This window comes from Drosophila hydei, unplaced genomic scaffold (genome assembly GCF_003285905.1).
Source record: "Drosophila hydei strain 15085-1641.00,03,60 unplaced genomic scaffold, DhydRS2 tig00000001-arrow-pilon, whole genome shotgun sequence".
Lineage (NCBI taxonomy): Eukaryota > Metazoa > Arthropoda > Insecta > Diptera > Drosophilidae > Drosophila > Drosophila hydei.
The window spans coordinates 3508639-3531857 of record NW_022045643.1 but is presented as its reverse complement, the minus strand read 5'-3'; the positions used below and the strand labels follow the sequence as shown (position 1 = coordinate 3531857).

Genomic DNA, 23219 nt, shown 5'->3' with positions numbered 1-23219 from the left:
CTAAGATTTTTGTTGGGATGCTGCGGCTGCTGAGCTGATGCTGCTGTCGCTGCTGATGCTGAGTAAGAAACCGGACAGCAGCGGCGAGCACATCTTCATTCAACGTTCATTTGTTAATTTTATGCAAAACAACAAAAGCACAAATAAATATAAAAAACGGAAAACAACAAAATGCGAAGCAGAGTTAGTATAAAAGCGTTGCTGTAAAGTTATTTAGCTATTAGTAGATCGACAACAGTTCAAGCAACAGCAACAGCATCCAGAACAGTGTTTGTTAAACAATAAACAAGAAACTATAAACTATATACTATATATAGCAAGTGATAATCAAGTTTCGCAATGAAGTGCTTTATTTTAGCCGCCTTTTTGCTGGTTAGTAGCCCAAAAAAAACAAATCTGAATTGTGTTCGTGCTCGTGTTTGTTGTTGTTCTTATTTATGCATATAAATTGGCAACAAGTTATGAGCTTTGGATATATGATGCGACACCTATGGATCTATTCAATTAGAAATCCGGCTTGTAAAAATGTCAAATGTGCAAACACAAATGTGACTGACGTCTATTTGCCATTCGTATAACTTATGGATGTGCAAATTTTGTTACACGCTTAGGTTTCGAGGAAGTTGACCAAATGACATCATCAAGATTGAAGTTCATCAGAAAGCTGTGAAGCGTGGCACATTCTATAGCCCATTAATTTTATTTTCTACTTGCTTCTCTTTAAAGGTGAGCTGCGCCAGCGCCGAGAATATATTTAAGATTAACATAACGCCAGAGGAGGCGCAACAGTATCTGAACAGCGCTCAACTGCGGGGCGTTAATGAGATCGAATATGCCCCAAAGACAGGTGAAAATCCACTGCCGGAGGCACGCAACGAGAAGGGTGAGTTCGTGTATATGGGTCGCGTGATTGACCATCCCGAGGAGTATGTGGAGGAGCACTATGATGCGCATCAGTATCACGGCCAGGATGGTCTGGGTCAGTATGTGTATGGCTACAAGGACTGGAATCAGGGCAAGAACGAGAAACGCGACGAGGCCGGCACGGTCACTGGCTCCTACAAATATGTGCAGCCACATGGTCGCGACTTCGTGGCCAAATACTATGCTGACAGAAGTGGCTTCCATGTTGAGGACAACCGTCCGGCGCATTTGAAGCTGCCAGCCACCAAGACACCCGCCGTGCTGAAGGCCGAGGAGGAGCACTTCAGACTGTGGGGTGAACTGGCCGCTGCCGCTGGTCACAATCCTGATCCATATGCCGCAGAATACCAGAAGGGAGAGGGCGCCTACCAGCCCAGCGAGGCGGAGACCCGCGAGTACGTGCACGACGAGAAGCCTTATGTGCCTGGACCAGAGGAGACGGGCGAGCCCAAGGGCTTCTTCTACGCCTTCGACTACAACGTGCCGCTATTGCGCAACAAGGCGGAACGCGAGGAGCTCGAACGCCTGCGCGCTATCAACAACAAGGACGAATAGAGCGTTCCTTAACGTAGTTCTACGCACATAGCAAATAGCCTAACTCTAAATATTTATTCAATGATATATTAAATAAATCCAGCAGCTATTACATTTCTCAAATACGTTCTGTTTTTGCTTTTATTGTTACATATACATATATATATAAAATGTGGTTTGGTTGTCGTTTTTTTTTGTTTGTTTGTTTTAATTGTTGTTTTAACCCGTCCACTTGTATAATTTTATTTGTTGTTAATCTTAACACATTAGTTGTTGTTTTTTTGTTGTTGTTATACGTTCTTTACATTTACATTTTGTTTTTTTTTGTTTTTAAAATTTTATTTTTATTTTTTTTTTTAATTTTTTCTTGCTGCTTTTCAAGTAAAATTATTGCTTTCTTGAACTTAAATTATTTTTTTTATAAGCATTTGAATCAATATTTTTTAACTTAATTTTTGTTTTCTTTCTGTTGTTGCTTGTTTTTACAACCAGCTAAAACTAAGTTTTAATTTAATTAAATTATTTAATCGATTATTTAATGCTTTAGTTTTGTGTTAATTTCATTTCAAGTTACAAACATAATTTTGTAATTATAATAAAAACGTATTTTTGATTTTAAATATATGTTTAGCTTTTCAATTTAATGCGATGCCATTTTCGTTATGGCACTGGATGCTGGCGAGATGCATCGTAGAAAAACAACAAACCAAAATAATCTCTTAACTGAGACTCAGAGTGTTCTTGTTGCATGCTTTTGGGCGTTGCATAAAATAATTTAAAAAAAAATCGCATTATTAAATACTCTGGCAAAGTTAAGTAATATTTAGTGAAAGAAAAAGTTATCTAAAGAAATTGTTGAAAATAGTTTAAAATTTGTTTTTTAAAAGAGAATTAGCTCCATTTTGCAAGAGTATTTAAACTTCGGCTGGCCAAAGTTAAATGATTTGTTTATTCGATTTTCAGTATATTAAATATATATTTGTTTTGTAATTATGTTGAAAATAGTTTTCGATGTTAAAAACAAAAATTTGATTTTCAAATGAATCACAATTGAATTTTCGTTTTAAATGAAAAGCAAACATTACAAATGCTCACATATGTACTCGTATACTCGCCTATATGCATTGTGTATGGATATATATATATAGTTATATATATGTTTGTACATATGTATGTGATTTATATATGGCAGCTTTGTTCAGTCCAATATTGAGTTTTCTCTTTGCACATTAAATTCTATTAAATTTTCACTGCATTTTTGTGGTATACATATATCTCTCGATATATAGAGTTCTTGAAGCTTGACTCGTTTAGTGCGAACGACGTGTGTATAGAAAATAGAAAAACAAACATCAAATAAACAATGCAACAACGATAGAGAATAGAATAGAATATATCATATGATATTATACATTTTGTTTCAGGTCATTTTGATTGCATTACTTGGAACTGTTCTTTGATTACTGAAGTAATTAACTATAGTTGAAATTGAAACAAGGCAAAACAAAACATTTAGAAATAAAAAACAATGTAGTATCTCATACAGATAGTAGTGTTAATACAAAGGTACAAAAAGGTACTTTATAGAGCCTGCGACGTCGTTCACACGAGTTGAAACTTCAAAAAACAAAAAGAATAACTTTGGAGATCATTTGAGCAGAGTGGTACAGGGAAAAATAATGCGTAATACTTGTAGAGCAGGGTATTTCTATTCGATCAAAACGCCCTCGCTAGTCTAATTAGTTGTAGATGATAGGGATTTCGTGCAATGTCGTGTGCTGTATTTCCTCTACATATTTCTGATGATAATTTGGCGCATGAGTTTCTTGTTAAGATTGCCATTGGTTCGAAGACCTAATTTAAGTTCTCTATTTTATTTTACTTATTTGCTGTTATTTTCTGTTTCTCTCTCTTTTGGTTTGTATATAAGGCAAACTGTATGCGAAACATACAAATATTGAACTATATAAATACTTGATTTTTATATTTGTTAATCTTTACGTATGCCGGGGAAGAATTCTGGAGAAACTATGGATGACCTGCCCAGACAATTGGGCGATATATATATATATATATATATATATATATATATATATGCATGTATGTATTTGTGTATGATTGGAGCATGGCACAACATTATTTTTTTCTTTCTTTCAGATATTATTACATTGAGAGTCTGTCGATTTGCTTTCAAAAATTGACTGATACAACTGTATATATTGTATATATATATTCATATATAAACGTACTTTGTATACATATATATATATATGTATATGCATGTTTGTATTTATGTAAATCTTGTATATATTAAACGTCCACGACTCTAAATACGCCTAGGTGCTAATGAAGTGCTAGTGCTACCCAAAAAGTAGTTCTCTGTCTACTCATTACTCCTATCGTGCCTTTACTCTTCCTACTTACGAAACTTGATGTTATCCTTGTTATCATTTATACTTAACTACTTGGCTACAGCGGCCGCTGCCGATGTTGCACTGGGCGCCACTTTAAGCTTGATGAACATGTTGTTGTCGTTGTTGCTGCTATTCAGATCGAGCTTCTGCACCTCACACTCGAGATTGTTGATGCAGTTCTTCTCGTATTGTGTGGTGCCATTGTCAGTGGCTGTTTTGTCACCGGGTGTTTGTTCGCTGGGCGCCACTTTCTTTTCCTTACTCTTCTTTAGCGCATTAAGCAGTGTTTTCTCTTTGCTCTTGCTCTCCTTGTGATTTCCATCTTTATCCTTATGCTTATTATTCTTGAAACGCGGGAATATGCAACCGTTGGGCAAGAAGCCGCCAAGTTTCTCCTTCTTTACTGGCGCTGCTGGAGTGGGCGTAGCTGTGGCTACAGGAGGCGTGGGCGTAGGTGTGGCTGTGGGCTGAACAGCTGCAGCGTTTGGCGTTGGAGCTGTTGTTGTATTTAATGGAGCACTAATGCCATTGCTGGTAGTCGTATTGACTGATTTGCTCTCAGGCTCATGTGTCGCTTGCTCTGGCGTTGATAGATTTTCTGAGGCAGATGGAGAGCCGTTGTTACCATTAACAACGACACCCGCATCCGTTTGATCACTGCAAGAATCGCCAGGCGTTCCCTCATTGCTACCCACTTGTTGTTCTTGCTGCTGGTGTTCATCCAACTGCTCACTGGCTACCTTGTTATCGAGCTGTTGGGCAAATACGGCCAATGTAATGCCATTCCCATGTTCCGCCGTCATAAGATCGGCATTGTATGCTGGGGGCAAGCCGATCTCGGAAGTATTTGATTGCGCAGCACTGCCAGCACGCAATGCATCCGGTGACTTGGGAAACATTTGTTGCGTAGTGATGTTTTGATAGTGCTGCTGTTGACGCTGCTGCAACATTTGCTCCTCACGTTCCCGATCCCGCTGCGCCTGCACAGCATTCCAGACATCCTTAAGCTCGCCCGAAATGTCACGATCCTTGAGTATAACGGCGTTTCTGTAATAAGTAAACTTTATTTTAAATCCTCAAGTGAGATAACAAGGGCGTAGGCACCTGACTAATTTCACGCCGGGATTCATAGCCTCCACAAAGTCGCACATTAGCTCCACCATAGCACGTCGTTCCTCTGGATCCTTGCTATGGCGTCCAGAGTCTTTAAGCACTTCAGGATTGGCCATAACGGCAAACACAATGGGTGGACTGCGCGGGCTGCCAGGCGGCACCTATTAAAAAAAAAAAGAAAACATAGAAAAGAATTGTAAAAAGTTGTGGCTTTAGCTTCTACTTACGCGCATGCCTCCATACAAAGGTATAGGATCACTGGGCTCCTGTGGTATTACTATACGTGTCCAGCTTAGCACATTGATGAACAACTCCTCACCAGTTTCAGTGGTGGTGCGTATGCACATGTGCGGCTGTGGCGGGTTCTTAAAGTGACGATAGGCGCGTGAGTGTCGATAGCTGTGTGGTGGTGGCGATGATTGCATCAGTGTCATCCCCAAACCCATATCGCCTTGTTGATCTAGCTGCTGTTCTTGCTCCTGCTGTGCATGTTGCTGCTGTTGCAATTGGGCATGCTGTTGCATATTATTGAGCTGCAGCTTTTGTTGCTCCATATTAATGCTATAGCTGTTGCTTGATGCCATAGTCTCAATCGTTTCTTCTAGGTCTATGCCAAATGTATTGGCTTCAGCATCATTGGCAGTGCTGTTATTGTTGCTTGTGTGTACGTTTTGTTGTTGTTTCGGTTGCTGCTCCTGTGCGGAACTTTCAGTCTCAAGCTCCGCGGCCGACATTTTCGGTTTGTATATGTTTTATGGTTGTTATTATTTGATGTTTGTTTATTAGTTGTTAGCAGTCTTTTGATTTGCCCTCTACTGCTGATTCTTTGACGGGTTTTCCGTGCTCTTTTCTCTTCTCTTTGTTCTTATCGTGTGCACTCACACCAACATGCGCTCTCTTTTTCTCTCTTTCTCTTACTGTTGCCGCTGACTTACAACATTACGGCGTCTTGGTCCTGTTTTCAGCTTAACTTTTGACCTTTTGCTGTTATTAATGCGTGTGCATATTACGTATCGCCTTCTTTGACATTTACTCTGCATATATATTCAGTTATATATTGCCCGCAAATACAAGTCTTATCGTACACGCACAAACACACTAACACGCACAGACACAGCAGTCAAACACCCTTCACCCCTACAACACGTACAAGTGGGAGGAGTTGGTCGTTGTCGTTGTCGTTGTCTGCAAAAGAGTGGGGGAACGTGTAATGAAAAGAAATCATGTAAATGATAAAAGTTCAAAAGAAGCGCATCAGTATTTTGAATTTTTATTGTTACACTTACACATCTCACGCGTTTTCATTAATAATAATGGTTTTCCAGTTTCATTGCACAATACACATACAGAAACACAATGTACATACACATACACACAAACAAAAACTGCGTTTCTGCTTCACATAATTTTTTCTCATCAATTGCTGCTGCCTACTGACTGCACTTTGAAAACAATACACCGACAGACGGCCGCGCGCTGCGCTGATTTTTATATTTAGCTTTTTAGCAGCTTTTCATTGCGGCACACACACAAAACAGCCGAATTTTCCGACGACTTCCCAACATAAACAAAAAACTAATGTAAATGTATCCAGAGTGACCAAGCACTTGTAATGTGTATATTTCATGCTGCCAGATAGTTGAAAAATAGAGCACTCGCTGTCAAACAGTGTGTACACATCGCCGACGCATATTAAAAATTACAGTGTGTACACGTGTTTTGTACATTCTGCATTCTCCGCCGGCGTGAATATTTTTTGCAATCAAAAGGCAGAATTAAAAAATAGAATATATCACATCCGAATTGCAAACTGTTTAAAAGAAAACGAATTAATTGAATAACTATTCAAAGTGCACTAGTGTGTTAAATAAATAAGAGCTAACCAATTGGAATTTGGCGCCGAATTTGTAGATTTTTCTATTGCCATTGCGGCATTGTGTGGTGTGTATAACAAGATGGCGTCCTCGCAAGTCTCAAACAAATCGGGCTCCGGTTGGCCCCGGCGCGGTAGCCAAGGCCAAGCAGATGCCAGCATCAGCAACAATGGTACACAAAAATATGCGCCAAATCAAGCATTAACCATAAATCGCACAATCAATCTGTGAGTAGTGTCTATATACGCTCATATTGAAAGTAACTCAAACAAATTTGTTCATCCCTTTAGTTACCCATTAACTAATTACACATTCGGCACCAAGGAGCCGCTCTTCGAGAAAGATCCATCTGTGCCGTCACGCTTCCAACGTATGCGCGAAGAGTTCGATAGAATTGGCATGCGTCGTTCTGTAGAAGGTGTCCTGCTAGTGCACGAACATGGCTTACCACATGTTCTTTTGCTGCAGCTAGGCACCACTTTTTTTAAGCTGCCAGGCGGTGAGCTGAATGCGGGTGAGGATGAAGTAGAAGGTCTTAAACGTTTGCTTTCTGAGGTATGCTTGTAAATATCATATAACTTCTAAATATATTAATATAACGTTAAATATTTTACAGACGCTGGGCCGTCAAGATGGCGTTAAGCAAGATTGGATTGTCGAGGACACGATTGGCAATTGGTGGCGCCCTAATTTCGAGCCACCACAATATCCATACATTCCACCACATATAACTAAACCAAAGGAGCATAAGCGCCTGTTCTTGGTGCAGCTACACGAAAAGGGTAAATATCCAATGCGCTAGCGAAAAGTGTTGTCCAAAGCGTAGGTAATAATAATGGCAAAAAAAAGACAAGTACATTTATATATAATTTTTTAAACATATAACCTTGTATAAAGTTTTTGCCAAACCGATACGCTAACAAACCTCATGTCATATCTTTTCAATGCTGTTTAGATACGGACAGGAACGCCAGTTACGATGTACCCTGAGCTGTTCCAAAATAGCGCCGTGTTGTGTTGTGTAATCTCACGCATCTGGCATCTGCCCAACCAAGCATAGAGCTCTTCCTCAACGCTCTACTCTCAAGAGTCCAAAACAAACTGAACAAACAAACAGAAATGAAAAGAATCAGAAACAGATCGCATAATGGCCCCGAGGCGCATACAATTTTAATTAGTTCGTCGATTCTAGTTCAAAACTTTTTGTACAAAACTTTTACTTCAAATTGTATTTGTTGCTCTCTAGAGTTGTTGGCATATTTTGCGCATATCCCAAAATTCTTTGATTGTTCATGTTGTATTAATTTTGTAAATATGTCGACATTTCTGTAAACCAGAGAGCGCAATCCTACACACGATACTCTATCTATCTATTTTGTTCATTTTTGCATTGTTATGTGTTGAGCCTTTCTATTGTAATCGGGCAGGCAGTGAATAGTTTAGCTGAGAAGTGCATTGTAAAAGTTGCCGGTTGACGTCTGTTAATGCGCACAAATCTCGCGTGTTGTGCTGATTTGCGTGCATGGCAAATGCAACTGGACTAGGCAGGCAGTCGTTAGCCGCTCCTTAAATAATTTTTAAGCACTCGTTTATGTAACAACAATTTAATAACTCTGTGTTTATAGTACTTCCTTGACATCATCCATTGTGCAACACACTCACCTTGTATAATGAATGTTGCTTTTAATGGTAATCGAAATTATGTTCATATAAATAATTACTAGACTTTGTTTGATACACAAGTTTCTAGTAAATCCATGTGTATTGAATTATATGATTTATTTTGTGCATCAATAACGAAGTCTAGTAAATTAGCTTAACGAACTATCAATGAATGTAAAAACAAAAAACAATACCACAAAAAATTACAAACTTTTATATATCATACGTAATTACGGCAGCGAATCTGTAAATTGTTTTGTATAACCAATTGTAATTATTTAGTTATTGCAATAATCATGTGATTTACAACCCTTATTATATCTAATGCTCTCTGCTACATACATAAATTCTGTCTCTATCGTTTTCTGTAATCTAGCACTATTTGCTGTGCCCAAAAATTATAAACTTGTTGCGGCGCCCCTATTCGAGCTATATGACAATTCACAAGGCTATGGACCCATTATATCATCGCTGCCGCAGGCGTTGTGCAGGTGAGAATCGTATTGCGATCGATCTATTCATTCATCTCGCTTAACATGTTTTTAATATTCATTACAGATTCAACTTTATCTACATGTAAGGCGAAGTCGCAGATCCCCAATTCTCCCTAGATAGGCTGCATCACCAACGATAGCTCTACTTTAAAAATTTACAGCACCTCAACTGGTCGCATCGCCAGTAGATGATTTCCATTTCATTTGTATATGTGTGTGTGTTTGTATGACAGATTAAATGGTATAATCCCAAGCGGCATGTAGCTTGGCCATACAAATAGAACTTGAAAGTTTACTTTATTTATTTTGGACTATTATTGCGTTTACTTAACTAAATATTACAGAGTACATGTTAAGTTGGTTCAAGAATGATATTTTAAGTATGTTTGGGCCACTTATAGTATATATTCGCTATAGAGCTGCTCGTAATAATCGCGATTGCTGCAATGGAAGATACGCACAGTTTGTGATTATCAAAAGTATTCGCTAATATGTTATATGGTATTTATGTGACTGTTAACTAAATTGAACTACAGACTGTTATTGTTGCTGAACTAACATTTAACTGCGCTGTTAAGTGCGAGGGTGTAACAAATGAACTAATTAACAGAGAACTAAAAAACATTACAAGCGAACAACAAAAATGAACTAAAACAAGAAGGAACCGTTTGCGTCTGTCTCTAGGATTTGTTAATAATTATATCTTAAATGCTAGTTGCTTATTCATTGGTATGCATATTTTATGTTTTTATGACACGTACAAAAAATGTAAACATATTAGCAAATATTGCTCGCAAATTTATGCTGATATCTTGTGTAGATGACTTTACCACAATTTATTGTGATAGAATTTTAGATCGTTATAGCCCTGATCGGTCAAGCCGCCAGTTGACGACACCGTGGACATGGCATCTGTGTTGTCCTGGACGGGCGAGGCGATGTCATTGCCCAGCGGGCGATTGATCTTTACTACACCAAAATCTTCGCGCTCCTCTTGATTGAATTCCATCTTGCCGCTAGGCATAACCGCCATGCCCACGCCAAAAGAGCGATTCTTCATACCAGTGTGTTGCTTGCTCAGCTGAAAAGCTGGTGGCTTACGATTATCCCCGATAATGCTCTCAGCCGCCTCTGGCGAACGCACGGGAGGTGGCGTTGGGGTGTAACTCTTGGGAAGTGGTGTTGGTGGAGTAATCACCTCCTCAGGCTCAGGCTCAGGTTGAGGTTCCGGCTCTGGCTCTGGCTCTGGCTCCTGTTCCAATTCGTATTCGATAACATTTTCGACCGTCTGCAAATGCTGCAACTGCAATTGTGCGGCAATTTCTGCAATCTCGTTGCCTCTGTTGGAAAAGTTAACAGAGGCTATTAAATAACATAATACATAAAATAAATCATATTTAAATTTAAATTCTTGATTTTATTGCACGACAAATGAAAATAAATTTAAAAAAATAGTGCGAAAATTTAAAGAGTTAAAATAAAAAAAAGTTACATAAATGTAATCACAATTATCAGGTATTTTGTGTGTAACGGTTAAAATATCGAACCGATGTGAGCGTGTGTGTGATGAGTGTCTTAGTTATGGGTGTGCGGCAAGTGCAGCCTCCTCTCTTCTCCGTTATTATTAACTATATGATAAGGCAAAATTATAAATAATTTTCTATAAAAAATAAGAGCTTTGTACAATTGTTTAGTTAACATTTTTTTGTTTTGTTTTGTATGAAATGCAGCCACTGGTGCGTATGCGTAATTATTTGATTCTGAAATATAACAAAAGAAAAATTAAACAAAAATGAAACAAAGATAGAACCACAATAATAAAACATATACTCGGCAAATGTTAGTAAAAATATATGGAGATAGGTGAGCCGAACGGCTTTACCTGTTAGACTCTGCGCTGCCTCCACCGCTGCCCTTGCCGGAACTTGCGCTGCCAGCATGAATTATCTGCGCGATATAGAAATGAGAACCAAAAATATTAGAGACAAACACTTAATAAACTAGGTCATATTTACACAAACATTAGGGGTAGTATGTTATTTAGTCAAACTAAACCAAACCAAGCAAAATGCAAATTAAACAGCTCGATTAAACTCAGCTCAGCAGGAATTAATTTATAAATAGCCACTCGCACAAATTTAAATACAGGAAAATCGAAAGCTTTTCTATTATATAGTTTTAGTGGATACCCCTGCCCCGTAGCTAACGCCTTAAATCTAGCACAAATGTCAAGCGAAGTTTTATTTTCTACACGAGTCGCCCTTAAAAACAGCCCCTTGGCACGCAGCCAAAATAACTTTCTCTTAGGGGTTGACCCACAGAAGAAATGGCCAACCCCAAAAAATTCCCAGAATTCGTATCAAATAAAATCTGCAGTTTATTTACAGTGAAATTTCGTGTCAGAGCATGGAAGTTTTAGCTGGTCTAGCAGAGAAATAGTCATTCATCTTTCGACTTGGGCAGTATTACGGTGGGAAAAGGTGTACAGGGAATTTGGTTTTGTTATGTATGTCGTACACACACACATGTTTAGTATATATAGAGTGTCTTTTGCTAGATGCGCTATTACAGTTGTTGCTTGTTTCTTTTTGGCAGTTTGTAAACTTCAAATTTGGATGCATCGTGAGTCAACACACACACGCACACGCATCTAAAAATGAGCTGGGTTTACGTTAATTTCATCAAATTGAATTTCGTATGCCAAAGATCACACAAGAATTCCTTTTTCCATTTCAGATTTTTAGACTTCATAAATATAGGATTTTTGGTTGCTGATTACTGCATTGGCATGCCAGCATCGCCATGGCCCAGCTCAGGTGTGCGCACCAAGTAAATGGTGGTCTGGCAATTGGGACATGTCGTGCACATTTCAGCAGCCGGTGGCACGGCGTTTGCCGCCTGCGAGGACTGTGGGAGTAGGTGGTTAATCAATTTCATTTATGATCAGTTTTTAGGCAACATCAATTTACGTAGCCCTGTTGCTGCTGCTGCTGCTGTTGCAGCTGTTGATATTTGCGTGGCGACATCTGTGCCGGTGGTTGCTGTTGCTGTAACATTGGCTGCTGCTGCTGCTGCTGCTGCATCTGAGCTTGAGCTTGAGCTTGAGCTTGTGCCTTTGCATCCTGCTGCCCCAATTGTTGCTGCTGCAGATCCTGCTGTTGCTGGTGCTGATGTTGATGTTGTAAATGGGCCCGACCGGTTGGATAATGATCGTGGCGCGTGGGTTGACCAGCAGCTGGTGGCTGCACGTATTGAGGCGCTTGCTGTTGAGGCAACGGCTGTTGCGGCTGCTGTGCGGGCACAACTGTCGCTGGCGCCAACTGCTGCTGCTGTTGTTGTTGTACCGGCGGCTGTTGCTGCTGTTGCTGCTGCTGCTGCTGTTGCAATTGTACTGGTGCCGGAGCCAAGTTGGCCGCAGACTGCTGTGGTACCTGAGCAGCCTGAGGCGGCAGCTGCTGCGCCGACTGTTGCATTTGAGACGGCTGCTGTTGCTGTTGATATTGCATTTGCATCTGTGGCGGCGCCTCTTGGCCAGAGGCGACACGAATGGGCGCCACAGCAGCATTTCCAGCCGGCTGTTGATTGCTGGCTACAGACATATTACCTTCCAGACCCGAATGACGCAGGCGTGCGGGACGGGCAAAGGCATTTGAAGCCAAGAAAGAATCATCCACATCCTGCAAGCCTGAACGACGTTGAAACGGATCCTGTCGATAGGTCATGCGACTCAAAGCATCCAATGGACTCTTGCGTGGCTATTACGAGGGGTTCTCTTTAAATTGACTACAAATCAGATTCAGCTTGTTGCTGCAGCTGCTTACATTATCCACGCTCTGCTTGGCCTGGCTGGGCGTCAGGCTAACCTCACTGCCATACTTGCGTGCCGTATTGGCGGGCATACCAGCAGCATGCCTAGACTGGAAATCAAAACGGAACTATACACGACACACACTACACCCGCTTCGAATTAACTTACGGCAACGCTCGTCTTGGAGGCGCCTTGGCGAGCATTTCCCCGTTTTGGATCCATATCAGTTGCAATTTCAATTCAATAAAATTATCACACAAAAGTTTCGCGACAGTACAAATTTTTTTTAGTTTTCAGTTCTGATTTTTTAAAAATGACGCAAATCTAAATTTAATGATTTGTTCAGAAATTAAAACAAAAAATCGTTGTGAATTGTGTGAAGTAGAAATGTTAACTAAAAAGCAAGAGTTCAACTCAGTGGCAAACAAAAACCAAACAGCAGGGCACACTTTGATCGAAAAGGAATTTATACTCAAGCACAAAACACAATTGAAAACAACAACAACATTAAATATAAACAATTACAACACTGACTGATTGCTCGCGAAACAGAAGGCTCTGGTACACTCAAGCTCCACTCAAAGCTCTTAGCTTGAAAGGTGAGAAAAATGTTTTAATGTTTGAGTACCTCGGCCATGCTGCATGTGGGTCGCGGAGCGCCATAACGTCCATTGGGTGAGATCTGTGTTATTTGCTGCAGCAGTGCCGCCTGCTGCTGCTGATGCTGTTGCTGTTGTTGTTGCTGTGAATCGCTGCCACGCCTACCGAAACGCTTCTGTTTAGTGGTATCATCGCCCAGGTAAGTGGCCCCAAAGAGATGTGTGTTAGGACTTGATTGATGGATGGATGGATTGATTGATTGTTGTTGTTGTTGATTAACGTTAGTAGCAGGCGCAACATGTGAATTGAAAATAATTCATATTTAGTATAGTTACTTAATTACATAGGTATATTATTACAATTATAATTAGTTACATTTAATACGATTCGCTCAACTTGATAGTCAAATATCGTGCTAAACTGATATAAATATTAATTAATATAAATCTCGTGATAAACTCAAATAACTATTAAAAAAATATAATAAAAAAGAAAGAAATGAAAACTTGAACTTGTATTGCCTGATAGATTCAATGTTCAAAGCGTAAATTTAATTTAAAAGTTTTGAAATTTACGAAAATTTCTGTTTTATTTTTGCGTATAACTTTTGCAGATTTTTGTAGTATTTTCTCTTAATTCAATTAAACACCATCTCTAAGCCATTTGAAAAATAATGAAATATAGATTTTAATGTCTTGAAAACTGAACTTGGAATGTCTAAATATATTATTATTATTTAATATTTTTATTTATTTGTATTCCCATTTTATGGGGCTTTATATCAGTGATTTATAAGTTTACCACTCAAAGCTTTTTAAAAATATCTATATAAATCCTGGATATATCAAGTTGTGTAAAACATATCAAATTTAAATATGATACATACAGATAGGAGCAGACTTATAGTATATATATATATATATATATGTGTATATAAATAGTTGTCTAGTGAAAGCGCAAGCAACAAGCCACCGTTAATAGATTGCATAGGATTGTTTTGAAAGGCTTATTTATCGATAAATGCTTTTCCGCAGGCGATCAATTTTATCGCAGACGCCCACTAAAGAAACCGGCACACAAACAATGGGCGAGTTGTTGGGTCGGATGTTTGCGTGCGATATGCAAATGTTGTTGGCCAAGAAATGGGCAACAAAGCCAACGGAAATGTTTCCTGCAAGGCGCAATGCCTCAATTAACCCACTGCCCTGCCCTGTCCTGCACCGCCCCCATTTAACTTACCTGTTTGTTATGTGCAGTCCATTCTTGGTGCGCTCCGGCGATTCGGCATGTCCGTTCCGTGAGCCCTTCTGACTAGCTCCATCGCTGAAGAAGCCCTCGTAGAGTACGAAATTATTCGCCTGTGGTATGGTGCGTACCAGGCCGTAGTGCTTGCTTAGAAATGCGAGCAACTTCTCGGACGGCCGATCTACGGAGCACTTAAGTGGCGTCCATTGTTCCTCATTCAACATGGTCTCGAACAGACGCTTGCCTAATCCCGCACGCTGACGCGACTCATGTACGTAAAAGTCCAAGATTGAGGGTGACTGCTCCATCTTGCGAGTCTGGCCCTTCTCGTCGAACAAGTAGAGGTCCTTGGTGCCAACCTTGAGCAGACCAATGACAGCGCCACTGTATACAAAAAAAGGGCACAGTATGGATATCTGGATGATGATGAGAGTTGATAAGTTGACTCACTTGGGGCCTGCTTCAGTGTCCGCCAACAGATATATGGTCTGGTTCTCCGACATACGCAGGCGTTGAGCCGTTGTCACTGGCTTGTTCAAGCCCTGCGATATGGCCGACAACTGACCTAATCGATCAATTATCTCGGACATCTTTGAGGTGGCATCTCTGTGTGCGTGAGTGTGGAAAGCGTAACGGTTAATTGACTTACAACTCGAATTGGGAAAACGCCCGCGTACAGTTTCAATACTCACAAGCACTGACGCCGATCACCTCGAAAGGTGTGCGGCAATAGATTGGATGCCACTTTGATAATTGGCTGCGGAAACAGCGGCTTAATATCGAAACGGAATTCCACCATAATTGCGACAGCCGATGAGCGTATGGAACAACTGAAAATGCAATTGAGAATGCCAATTAAATAGAGCATTGCAAAAAGGCGCGTTCTAATTTGACTATAAACTGCTTTTTGGTTGTTGCTGTTGTTGGCGCATCTCATTTTGGGTGCGACCTCGCGTGGGAATCACCGCAACACATGCCATTCAGCTAATTCAGCAGTTAGGAAACACCCGTCTAGGTGTGCTGACAGGCAAATTGCCATAAATAAATAACTGTCTTAAGCAGCACTGCCTACCTACACGTTTGCCGATAACTGTGACCGTGTAATATGCGTATTCATACGTTATCGGTGTCATTCAACTAATGTTTGTGGGTGGAGGAGCATGGGAAAGTGGAACACAATGCGGTTACAAAACTCTTTTATGGTTAATTTGCGAGTGCAACGAACTGATGCCGACAGAAAGAGAGCGATAAGCGCTTTTGTAATTACAATTGAGTTGAGGGGGTGGGGCAATCATTTCGAGCACATGCAAAAGTTTTTACCGCTGCTACTTTTTGAGTAGTTTTGTCAGCCACAAACTTAAACAATATGGTGCAGTTGCAGGCAGCGTCAACGGTGCAGTCGGCGTCGCTGCACAGAGCAGTTCGAATGTCAAAACGCGATAGCAACAGAAACAACGGCAACAGCAGCAGTAACACCGCACAAATGACGTGTTTACATTGCTCAGTACAGCCCCCAGCAGAGGGGGGATTGCCTTGCAGTTGACGTTCTTGTTGTTTATTTGCCCAACAGCAAACTGTTGACGTTGCTATACACAGACTATCTCCCTCTCGCTTCCGCCACAAAGTGCTTTTCATAACTGTTCATAAGCTAAAGCGCATGATCTGGAACAAAAACAAAAACAAATGCAAGAACAATGCAACGAGACTCATAAGGAACGCGCGCGGGTAACGGGCGGCACTTCTTTTAAGCTCATCCGTCTTACATATAATCATACATATATATATATATATATATGTGCGCTTTTGTAAATGTGTCAAGTAAGTGTGTATGCGTGTTTGCGTGTAAGCGTGAGAGCAGGCAAACGAGTTGAAATCGCGTGTGAACGGCACATGTGAACGAGTGTAAGTGAGAGGGTAATACATATACGCGATCAAAGCTCTTACAAGTGAACCGTTAATCAGCAATAAATGCAGTTGGAAACAAAACGCTTGACAACTTGCATTTTTGTTTAATCGAAAACAAATAAATTACAAATCAACCGAACAGACAGATCGCAAATAAAAATGTTTCGCTTATGCAATTAATATTTGCACGCCCTGTGATGAAATTAAATATAGCAATTGCACGGTCTTCTGTCTGGCCGCCTAATTATTTTATTTATTTTCGTCTAGCAACTGATTAAGCGTTGACTGAAGGAAAAAACCAAGCCCTCGCCTGAGGCTTGCGCCGGTGCCTCACAGGCTAGGGAACCCCTACATCCCCTGCTCTACTTCAATTTGTTTGTTGTGGGCGTGTATTAAATATATAGTAATATGATTCTACGACTTCTCGATTCCAATCAAATAAATAGACGTCAACGTGCCTCAATTATTTGCCAAATGACTAGGCTGAACAACGATGTATATACATACATATATTTATATGTCCATAGGCGTATTCTATTATCGAACCTTAGTCACACACACGTGGCTGACCAAAGTTCTATAAAAATAAATTGTATTGAATACATATGTACATACAAACATACGTGAATGTATATATTCACATATGTACGTGGGTCATTATTGAGCCTAGTTTTGTTCCGACACGACAGAAATTTAGCTAGCCAAAAGCAAGAGACTTGAGTCAAATTTATGCAGCAACAAGGTCAATCGATAAATGTAAAGCAAGTTGCCAAGGTAAGGGAAAAGTTTGACGCCCAACAACCGGTGCTGTTGAATTTCTGACAGGTGTTTGTTGTCCAAGGCAACTAGGACTAACGACGACTTGCCAATTAAAACTTAATTTTTAACTACTGTGTTCAATTGAAGCCTTTAGTTATTTTGATCTTTCAATATGCACGCAATGGGATTTATTGTTATCGATGGCTGCAACTGCATACAAAGTGCACAATCGCTGGCAATGAAATATATTTGCGGTCTCGGGCCTGTTGTTGTTTACAGCACGCTTCGCAACCGAACTGAACAATGATCAAAACAACTTGTTATTCTTCAAAACAGCAAAAAAAAAACACGACTGCAGCAGTATTTAACCACAGCGAATGCAATGTCAGTTTCATTAGTTGCTGTTGTTGTTTGCTTTGCACGCGCCTTATGATAGTTTTATCTGCTGGACAAAACGAACAGCGCAAAATAAGAGAGAGAAAAAGAGAGAGGGCGAGAGAAAAACACAACGAAGAGTATAGTCACCAATCAGCGGCATGATACGTTTTTTGACGTAAGATGTAACGTAAAACCGCATTGCATCAGCTCTAAAAACGCGCCCCTGTATACTGATGCACACATGTATATATAATATAAATTGATAGACGTATGTAGGTATATATTTTTTTCCTCATCAATGAAAAAAAAGAAAGTCGTTTATATATGTTGATTCAGCCATAAACTTGACCACAAATAGGCTGTATCGGTTTTCAATGGAAGAACACTATCAACTGATTAGACAACACAATTCCGGTTCTCAAAGACCAAATTCACTCCTGCGCTCAAGGTTTTTAACAACACGAATTCGGCACAAGATCCCCTACACTCTAATCAGCTATGTTTTATTGGCCCGCTTATGATAAGAGAAGAACGCCAGACATCAATAGGTCGTAAAACCGGCTTAATCCGGTTTCAGTAAACACTCGAGCAGCAAGTGACACTTTTTTTTCTTCATCCATTATGATTTTGATAAAGACAAACATACTTGGGTTGTCTCGCTCACGCACGCCTGTGCAAAGGTTGGCTCACGCGTTAGAGTGAAGAGAATTTGGCACATACAAGTAGGAGATCTGATAGTCGGTGCAGAGTTGATATCTATAGCAACTGTTTATCGTCGAACATTGTAAGTGTAACAGCAAAACACTCACGCATACAAACAAACCAGTTGAGTTGTAATTGGCAGTTATCGTATGATCGCCCCATAGTCATATGCACACATACACACACGGAATGGTCAGCGTCGCGACAATTCGTCTGTCAGCTGCGAGAGAGAACGAGAGAGCAGGCGAACAAACTAAGGCAGCGCTGCACTTGTATTTGTTTGTTCAAGTTTTCTTATAAAGGCGTGGGCACGGACTATTGGAAAATCAGTTGTAAGAAACCAGTCAACGCGTATAGATCGAAACGATCAAATACAATTTACAAATATATAAATTGAAGAAAACAGCGCGTTTTGTCAAACAAAAAAAAAAAAAAAAAAAAAAACAGCTGAGCATAACGAAACGCGCGTGTGCAAAATAGAGAGGAAAAAATACATGTGTGTGTATATATAAATATACACAAACACGATTTACAACGGAAAATTTTTTGAAGCGACAGTGTGCGAAAGACGCAGAATCGTAACGTAAGCAGAACCAAGCAGCAGCCTTTACGTAATTAGCAGAATCAACGTGATATCCATACGAAAAATGAGCAGCTCAGTGTTAAGCATGGTACGTCCAAGTGCTGCCACCAGCAGCTGTGCAGGCCCCACAGCAACAGCAACGGCCACACTGCTCGCCCAGCAACTAAATGCGGCGCTAGCCAACGGTAAAAGTACTGTAGCTGCTACGCAGCCGAAACAGCCGCATCAGGCCGCCAAGATAATAAAACAATCGGACATCGTTTGCTTCGACGTAGACTCTACTGTCATCTGTGAGGAGGGTATCGACGAACTGGCCGAATTTTGCGGCAAGGGCAGCGAAGTGGCCCGTGTAACCAAAGAAGCCATGGGTGGCAGTATGACCTTTCAGGATGCGCTCAAAATACGTCTGAATATTATACGCCCTACACAGCACCAGGTAGCCGAATTCATCAAGCAGCGTCCCAGCACTCTCAGCCGCAACGTGAAGCGTTTTGTGGCACAGCTGAAGGCAGATGGCAAGCAGGTATATCTCATATCTGGTGGTTTTGATTGCTTGATAGCACCTGTGGCCGCCGAACTGGGCATTCCACTCAACCACATGTTCGCCAACAAAATGCTCTTCGACTACAAGGGCGCATATGACAGCTTCGATGTCACACAGCCCACATCTCACTCAGGTGGCAAGGCGGAGGCAATCAGCATGATTCGGAAGAAGCAGCCAGCAGATACACTTATCACAATGATTGGAGATGGCGCCACCGATTTGGAAGCTGTGCCACCGGCCAATAATTTCATTGGCTATGGCGGCAATGTGGTGCGAGCGGAAGTCTACAGACGTGCCCAGTATTATATAACAGACTTTGAGCAGCTAATGTGAAGGTGGAGGAGGAGCAAACCACAGCGAATTTAGTATTGCGAATCGGCGTGTTATAGTGTTTAGATCAAATAAATTAAGTATATAAGCCTACATATAAATAAATTTACATACATACATACATATAAATACTTTAATATGCAAGTGCACAAGTTTATAGTCGCTTGGAAAACAATAAAAACGGCAGTTAAATGAAAGTAACAATTGTTTTGTAAATTGTTTTATAACTTTTCGAAAGGAAATCTCATACAGTAAAAATTTGCTTAAGCGCACAGCTCATTGTTAAACCAGATGACGAAATAAAATTACGTAGAGAATCAGCCAAGCAAAAATAAAAATAGTGAATAAATCGATGACCAAAAATATTCTAAAAAAAAATTAGGCTATTTGCACCACAGTAAATATTTCTATTTACATATATACATACATATGTGTATACAGTTTATTGCCTTTTCCAAAAGCATTTAACAGCCCTGTTAAAAAGTAGAGCAATGCTGTGATGACACTTTCTATTCGCTCTGTAGTTGCTGTTACAGTATCATCAAAGCAGGGCGTGAAATGGAAACAAGAGTTCGTCGCGCTCTTGTTTAAGGTTAAATTAAAAAAAAAATGACCGCAAAGGTTAAAGACATTAGGCACACTTTCTAAACGCGATTCAACTACAAATTAACTAGCCGGTGATTCTGTTATATATTACAATTATTTTAAACTATATTATTAAGCTAAAACAATAGGCGAACAAGGTCGTGGTCGCGTGGGTGTTATCGATAGCCATGGCGATAGCTATTTAACGGCAAGAATTGTTGTTTGAGGGTAACGTCATTGCTTTTAATTTGTGCCTGCTCTAGTCTAGCGCCATATTAGGAGCGTTTCGGCTGCTGTATCAAGCAGTAAAGGCGTGAATTAAGGCTAAATTAAATGCCTGGACCGTTGGGCGGTCAGGTTTGAAACGCTTAGAGCCGCAATTAGCGGAAGCCACCAAACGTATGAGATCACAAACAACAAAAACTGCGTAAAAGCGTAATTATGTTTCCAGTTATGGCTTAAATACAAGTGTATTCCTATAAGTGTGTATGTGTGTATAAGACTCAAGATTTCATGGGGCTACCGTTATGACGCAGGCCTTTTGGCTACAAATGTTTCATGCAAATGACTCACGCACACAGTTTCGGCTATGTCGCTATATGTGTGTTTGCCATATATATATATATATATATATATATATATATATATATATATATATGTGTGTGTGTGTGTGAGTATGTGACTGCTATAAAAATTATTTCAACCTGCAAATGATGTAAAAATGGTTTTATGCTCACTGAGCCGCATCCAAAACGGCAACAACCGCACGCACACACACACATACAGTGGTTCACAGCTTATTTCAACCAGCACCTTAAAAAAAGTTTGTTGGGCTATAAAATCTAAACTATTGAGGGTATCCCGAAAATTTAAATGTAGGTTGTTAGTGTGATGCTTAAACTAATAAAAAATCAATTCATTTATTTTTTAAATATTTTTTCAATATTTAATAATGTTTAAAAACTAAAAAATGAGACCAAAACAGTTCCACAGCTTATTTCAACCACAAACTTTGCAGCTGATGAAAGATCCGTTATTTTGCAATGCAACGGTAGATTCTTGTTCTATGCTTTATTCACTGTTTTCGCAGTGTGATAAAATAAATTTTTGCAGAATTTTGAAAGCTCAACTTTCAGAAAAGTGAATTTAGCAACATGGGACCACGCACACCTATTGAGCAGCGGGAACTCGTTCTCAAACACTATAAAAATGGTCATTCCCGTAGAAAAATTGCTGAGATGGTTGGATTTAGTGATTCTACAGTTCAAAGCATCATATACCGGTTTGTCCGTGAAAATAGAACCCACGATAAAGGCAGAAATGCTCCAAACAAAATTTTTAATCCCACGGACGAGCGCTATATTGTGAGAAAAATCCGGGATAACCCAAGGATATCGGCTCGACAAGTAGCCAATGATGTTAAGGAGGAGTTGGGCAAGTCATGCCACCCAGAAACTATTCGCCGTGTGCTTCGGGAACATGACTTTAATGGCAGAGTACCACGCAAGAAGCCTTTTATAAGCGACAAAAACAAGAAGTGTCGCTTAAAATTTGCCCAGGAGCACTTGCACAAGGACATTGGATTCTGGAATACTGTTTTATTTTGCGATGAGTCAAAATTTAATTTGTTTGGGTCGGATGGGCCCTCATATGTGTGGCGTAAGCCTAACACAGAGCTTGACGCAAAACATTTGAGGGCTACAGTAAAGCATGGCGGAGGCAGCCTTATGGTTTGGGCCTGTATGTCAGCAGCCGGCGTTGGGAACTTAGAGTTCATTGAGACTACGATGGATAAAGGCAAATATCTTGATATTTTGAAGTCCAATTTAATTCAAAGTGCTCAGAAACTGGGCATAAAGGAGGACTTCAGATTTTATCAAGATAATGACCCGAAACACACTGCGGGAATTGTCCAGACTTGGTTGATCTGGAAATGTCCGCACGTTATGAAACCACCAGCCCAGTCACCAGATTTAAATGTAATCGAGAATTTGTGGTCGATTTTGGAAAAAAACATTCGCAAACACAATATATCCAACAAATCGGACCTAAAAGCTGCATTGGTTGAAGAATGGGACAAAATTACTCCAGAAGTCACCAAAAAGTTGGTTGAATCTATCCCAAAAAGACTTAAAATAATAGTTAACCAAAAGGGTGGTCACACTAAGTATTAATTTCTTATTATTTTATGTTATTTTAGTGTTATATAATGTTATTTCATAAGTGGTTGAAATAAGCTGTGGAACTGTTTTGGTCTCATTTTTTAGTTTTTAAACATTATTAAATATTGAAAAAATATTTAAAAAATAAATGAATTGATTTTTTATTAGTTTAAGCATCACACTAACAACCTGCATTTAAATTTTCGGGATACCCCCAATAGTTTAGATTTTATAGCCCAACAAACTTTTTTTAAGGTGCTGGTTGAAATAAGCTGTGAACCACTGTATATATTCACAGACAAAAGACTCTTGCAACAGAAAGTTTGATAAAATGGCAAACAGCGCAAAAACCCCAATAAACTTACCACAACAATAATAAACTGCAAATACGCTTATTTTATTTATATATGGTTTTTATGGTCAGACGCCGTATGAACGTTCCAATCAGATTCCAAATGCACGGCTGCTGTTGCGTTGGCGTAACCGCTGCAGAGATTTGCGTTTGCTTGATGTGAGGGTGTTTAACTGCAGTTGCGACTCCGGCGCGGGGGTGTTTGCCGACAAGTTTTGTTGCTTTTGGTATTATTGATTCTTAATTTAAAT

General features: G+C 39.9%; 6 protein-coding genes across 8 annotated transcripts; 3 read left to right on the top strand and 3 right to left on the bottom strand.

The window, feature by feature from the left end:
* Window positions 1-258: 258 nt before the first annotated feature.
* On the top strand, window positions 259-1583 carry LOC111603691. Its single transcript, XM_023321381.1, has 2 exons — window positions 259-372; window positions 727-1583. The coding sequence occupies exons 1-2, from the start codon at window positions 340-342 to the stop codon at window positions 1477-1479; spliced, it is 786 nt and encodes a 261-aa protein (XP_023177149.1). The 5' UTR covers window positions 259-339; the 3' UTR covers window positions 1480-1583.
* A 2148-nt stretch (window positions 1584-3731) lies between these two features.
* Window positions 3732-6570, bottom strand: LOC111603736 (homeotic protein female sterile). Its single transcript, XM_023321452.2, has 4 exons — window positions 6272-6570; window positions 5213-6170; window positions 4977-5146; window positions 3732-4919 (listed from the first exon to the last, which is right to left on the bottom strand). Exons 2-4 carry the CDS (start codon window positions 5717-5719, stop codon window positions 3920-3922), a joined length of 1677 nt encoding a protein of 558 aa, XP_023177220.2. The 5' UTR covers window positions 5720-6170; window positions 6272-6570; the 3' UTR covers window positions 3732-3919.
* Window positions 6571-6708: 138 nt separating this feature from the next.
* On the top strand, window positions 6709-9277 carry LOC111603741 (cleavage and polyadenylation specificity factor subunit 5). Of its 2 annotated transcripts, XM_023321458.2 has the most exons (5): window positions 6712-7086; window positions 7150-7414; window positions 7476-7641; window positions 8898-9012; window positions 9080-9277. In XM_023321458.2, the coding sequence occupies exons 1-5, from the start codon at window positions 6941-6943 to the stop codon at window positions 9099-9101; spliced, it is 714 nt and encodes a 237-aa protein (XP_023177226.1). In that variant the 5' UTR covers window positions 6712-6940; the 3' UTR covers window positions 9102-9277. The 2 variants fall into 2 exon arrangements, with proteins under 2 accessions (XP_023177227.1, XP_023177226.1); XM_023321459.2 differs by lacking the exons at window positions 8898-9012; window positions 9080-9277 and adding an exon at window positions 7815-8530 and having other exon boundaries at window positions 6709-7086.
* Window positions 9278-9331: 54 nt separating this feature from the next.
* On the bottom strand, window positions 9332-23060 carry LOC111603737 (alpha-tubulin N-acetyltransferase 1). 2 transcript variants are annotated; one of them, XM_023321453.2, is made up of 7 exons: window positions 22982-23060; window positions 15361-15498; window positions 15119-15274; window positions 14663-15052; window positions 13452-13653; window positions 10898-10962; window positions 9332-10355 (listed from the first exon to the last, which is right to left on the bottom strand). In XM_023321453.2, exons 2-7 carry the CDS (start codon window positions 15465-15467, stop codon window positions 9842-9844), a joined length of 1434 nt encoding a protein of 477 aa, XP_023177221.2. In that variant the 5' UTR covers window positions 15468-15498; window positions 22982-23060; the 3' UTR covers window positions 9332-9841. The 2 variants fall into 2 exon arrangements, with proteins under 2 accessions (XP_023177221.2, XP_023177222.1); XM_023321454.2 differs by lacking the exon at window positions 9332-10355 and adding an exon at window positions 10741-10775.
* Window positions 11412-13156, bottom strand: LOC111603739 (GATA zinc finger domain-containing protein 10). The gene is made up of 4 exons (XM_023321456.2): window positions 12992-13156; window positions 12837-12932; window positions 11985-12770; window positions 11412-11922 (listed from the first exon to the last, which is right to left on the bottom strand). Exons 1-4 carry the CDS (start codon window positions 13043-13045, stop codon window positions 11791-11793), a joined length of 1068 nt encoding a protein of 355 aa, XP_023177224.2. The 5' UTR covers window positions 13046-13156; the 3' UTR covers window positions 11412-11790.
* On the top strand, window positions 18725-20084 carry LOC111603740 (phosphoserine phosphatase). Its single transcript, XM_023321457.2, has one exon. It carries the CDS (start codon window positions 19060-19062, stop codon window positions 19870-19872), a length of 813 nt encoding a protein of 270 aa, XP_023177225.1. The 5' UTR covers window positions 18725-19059; the 3' UTR covers window positions 19873-20084.
* Window positions 23061-23219: the final 159 nt, after the last annotated feature.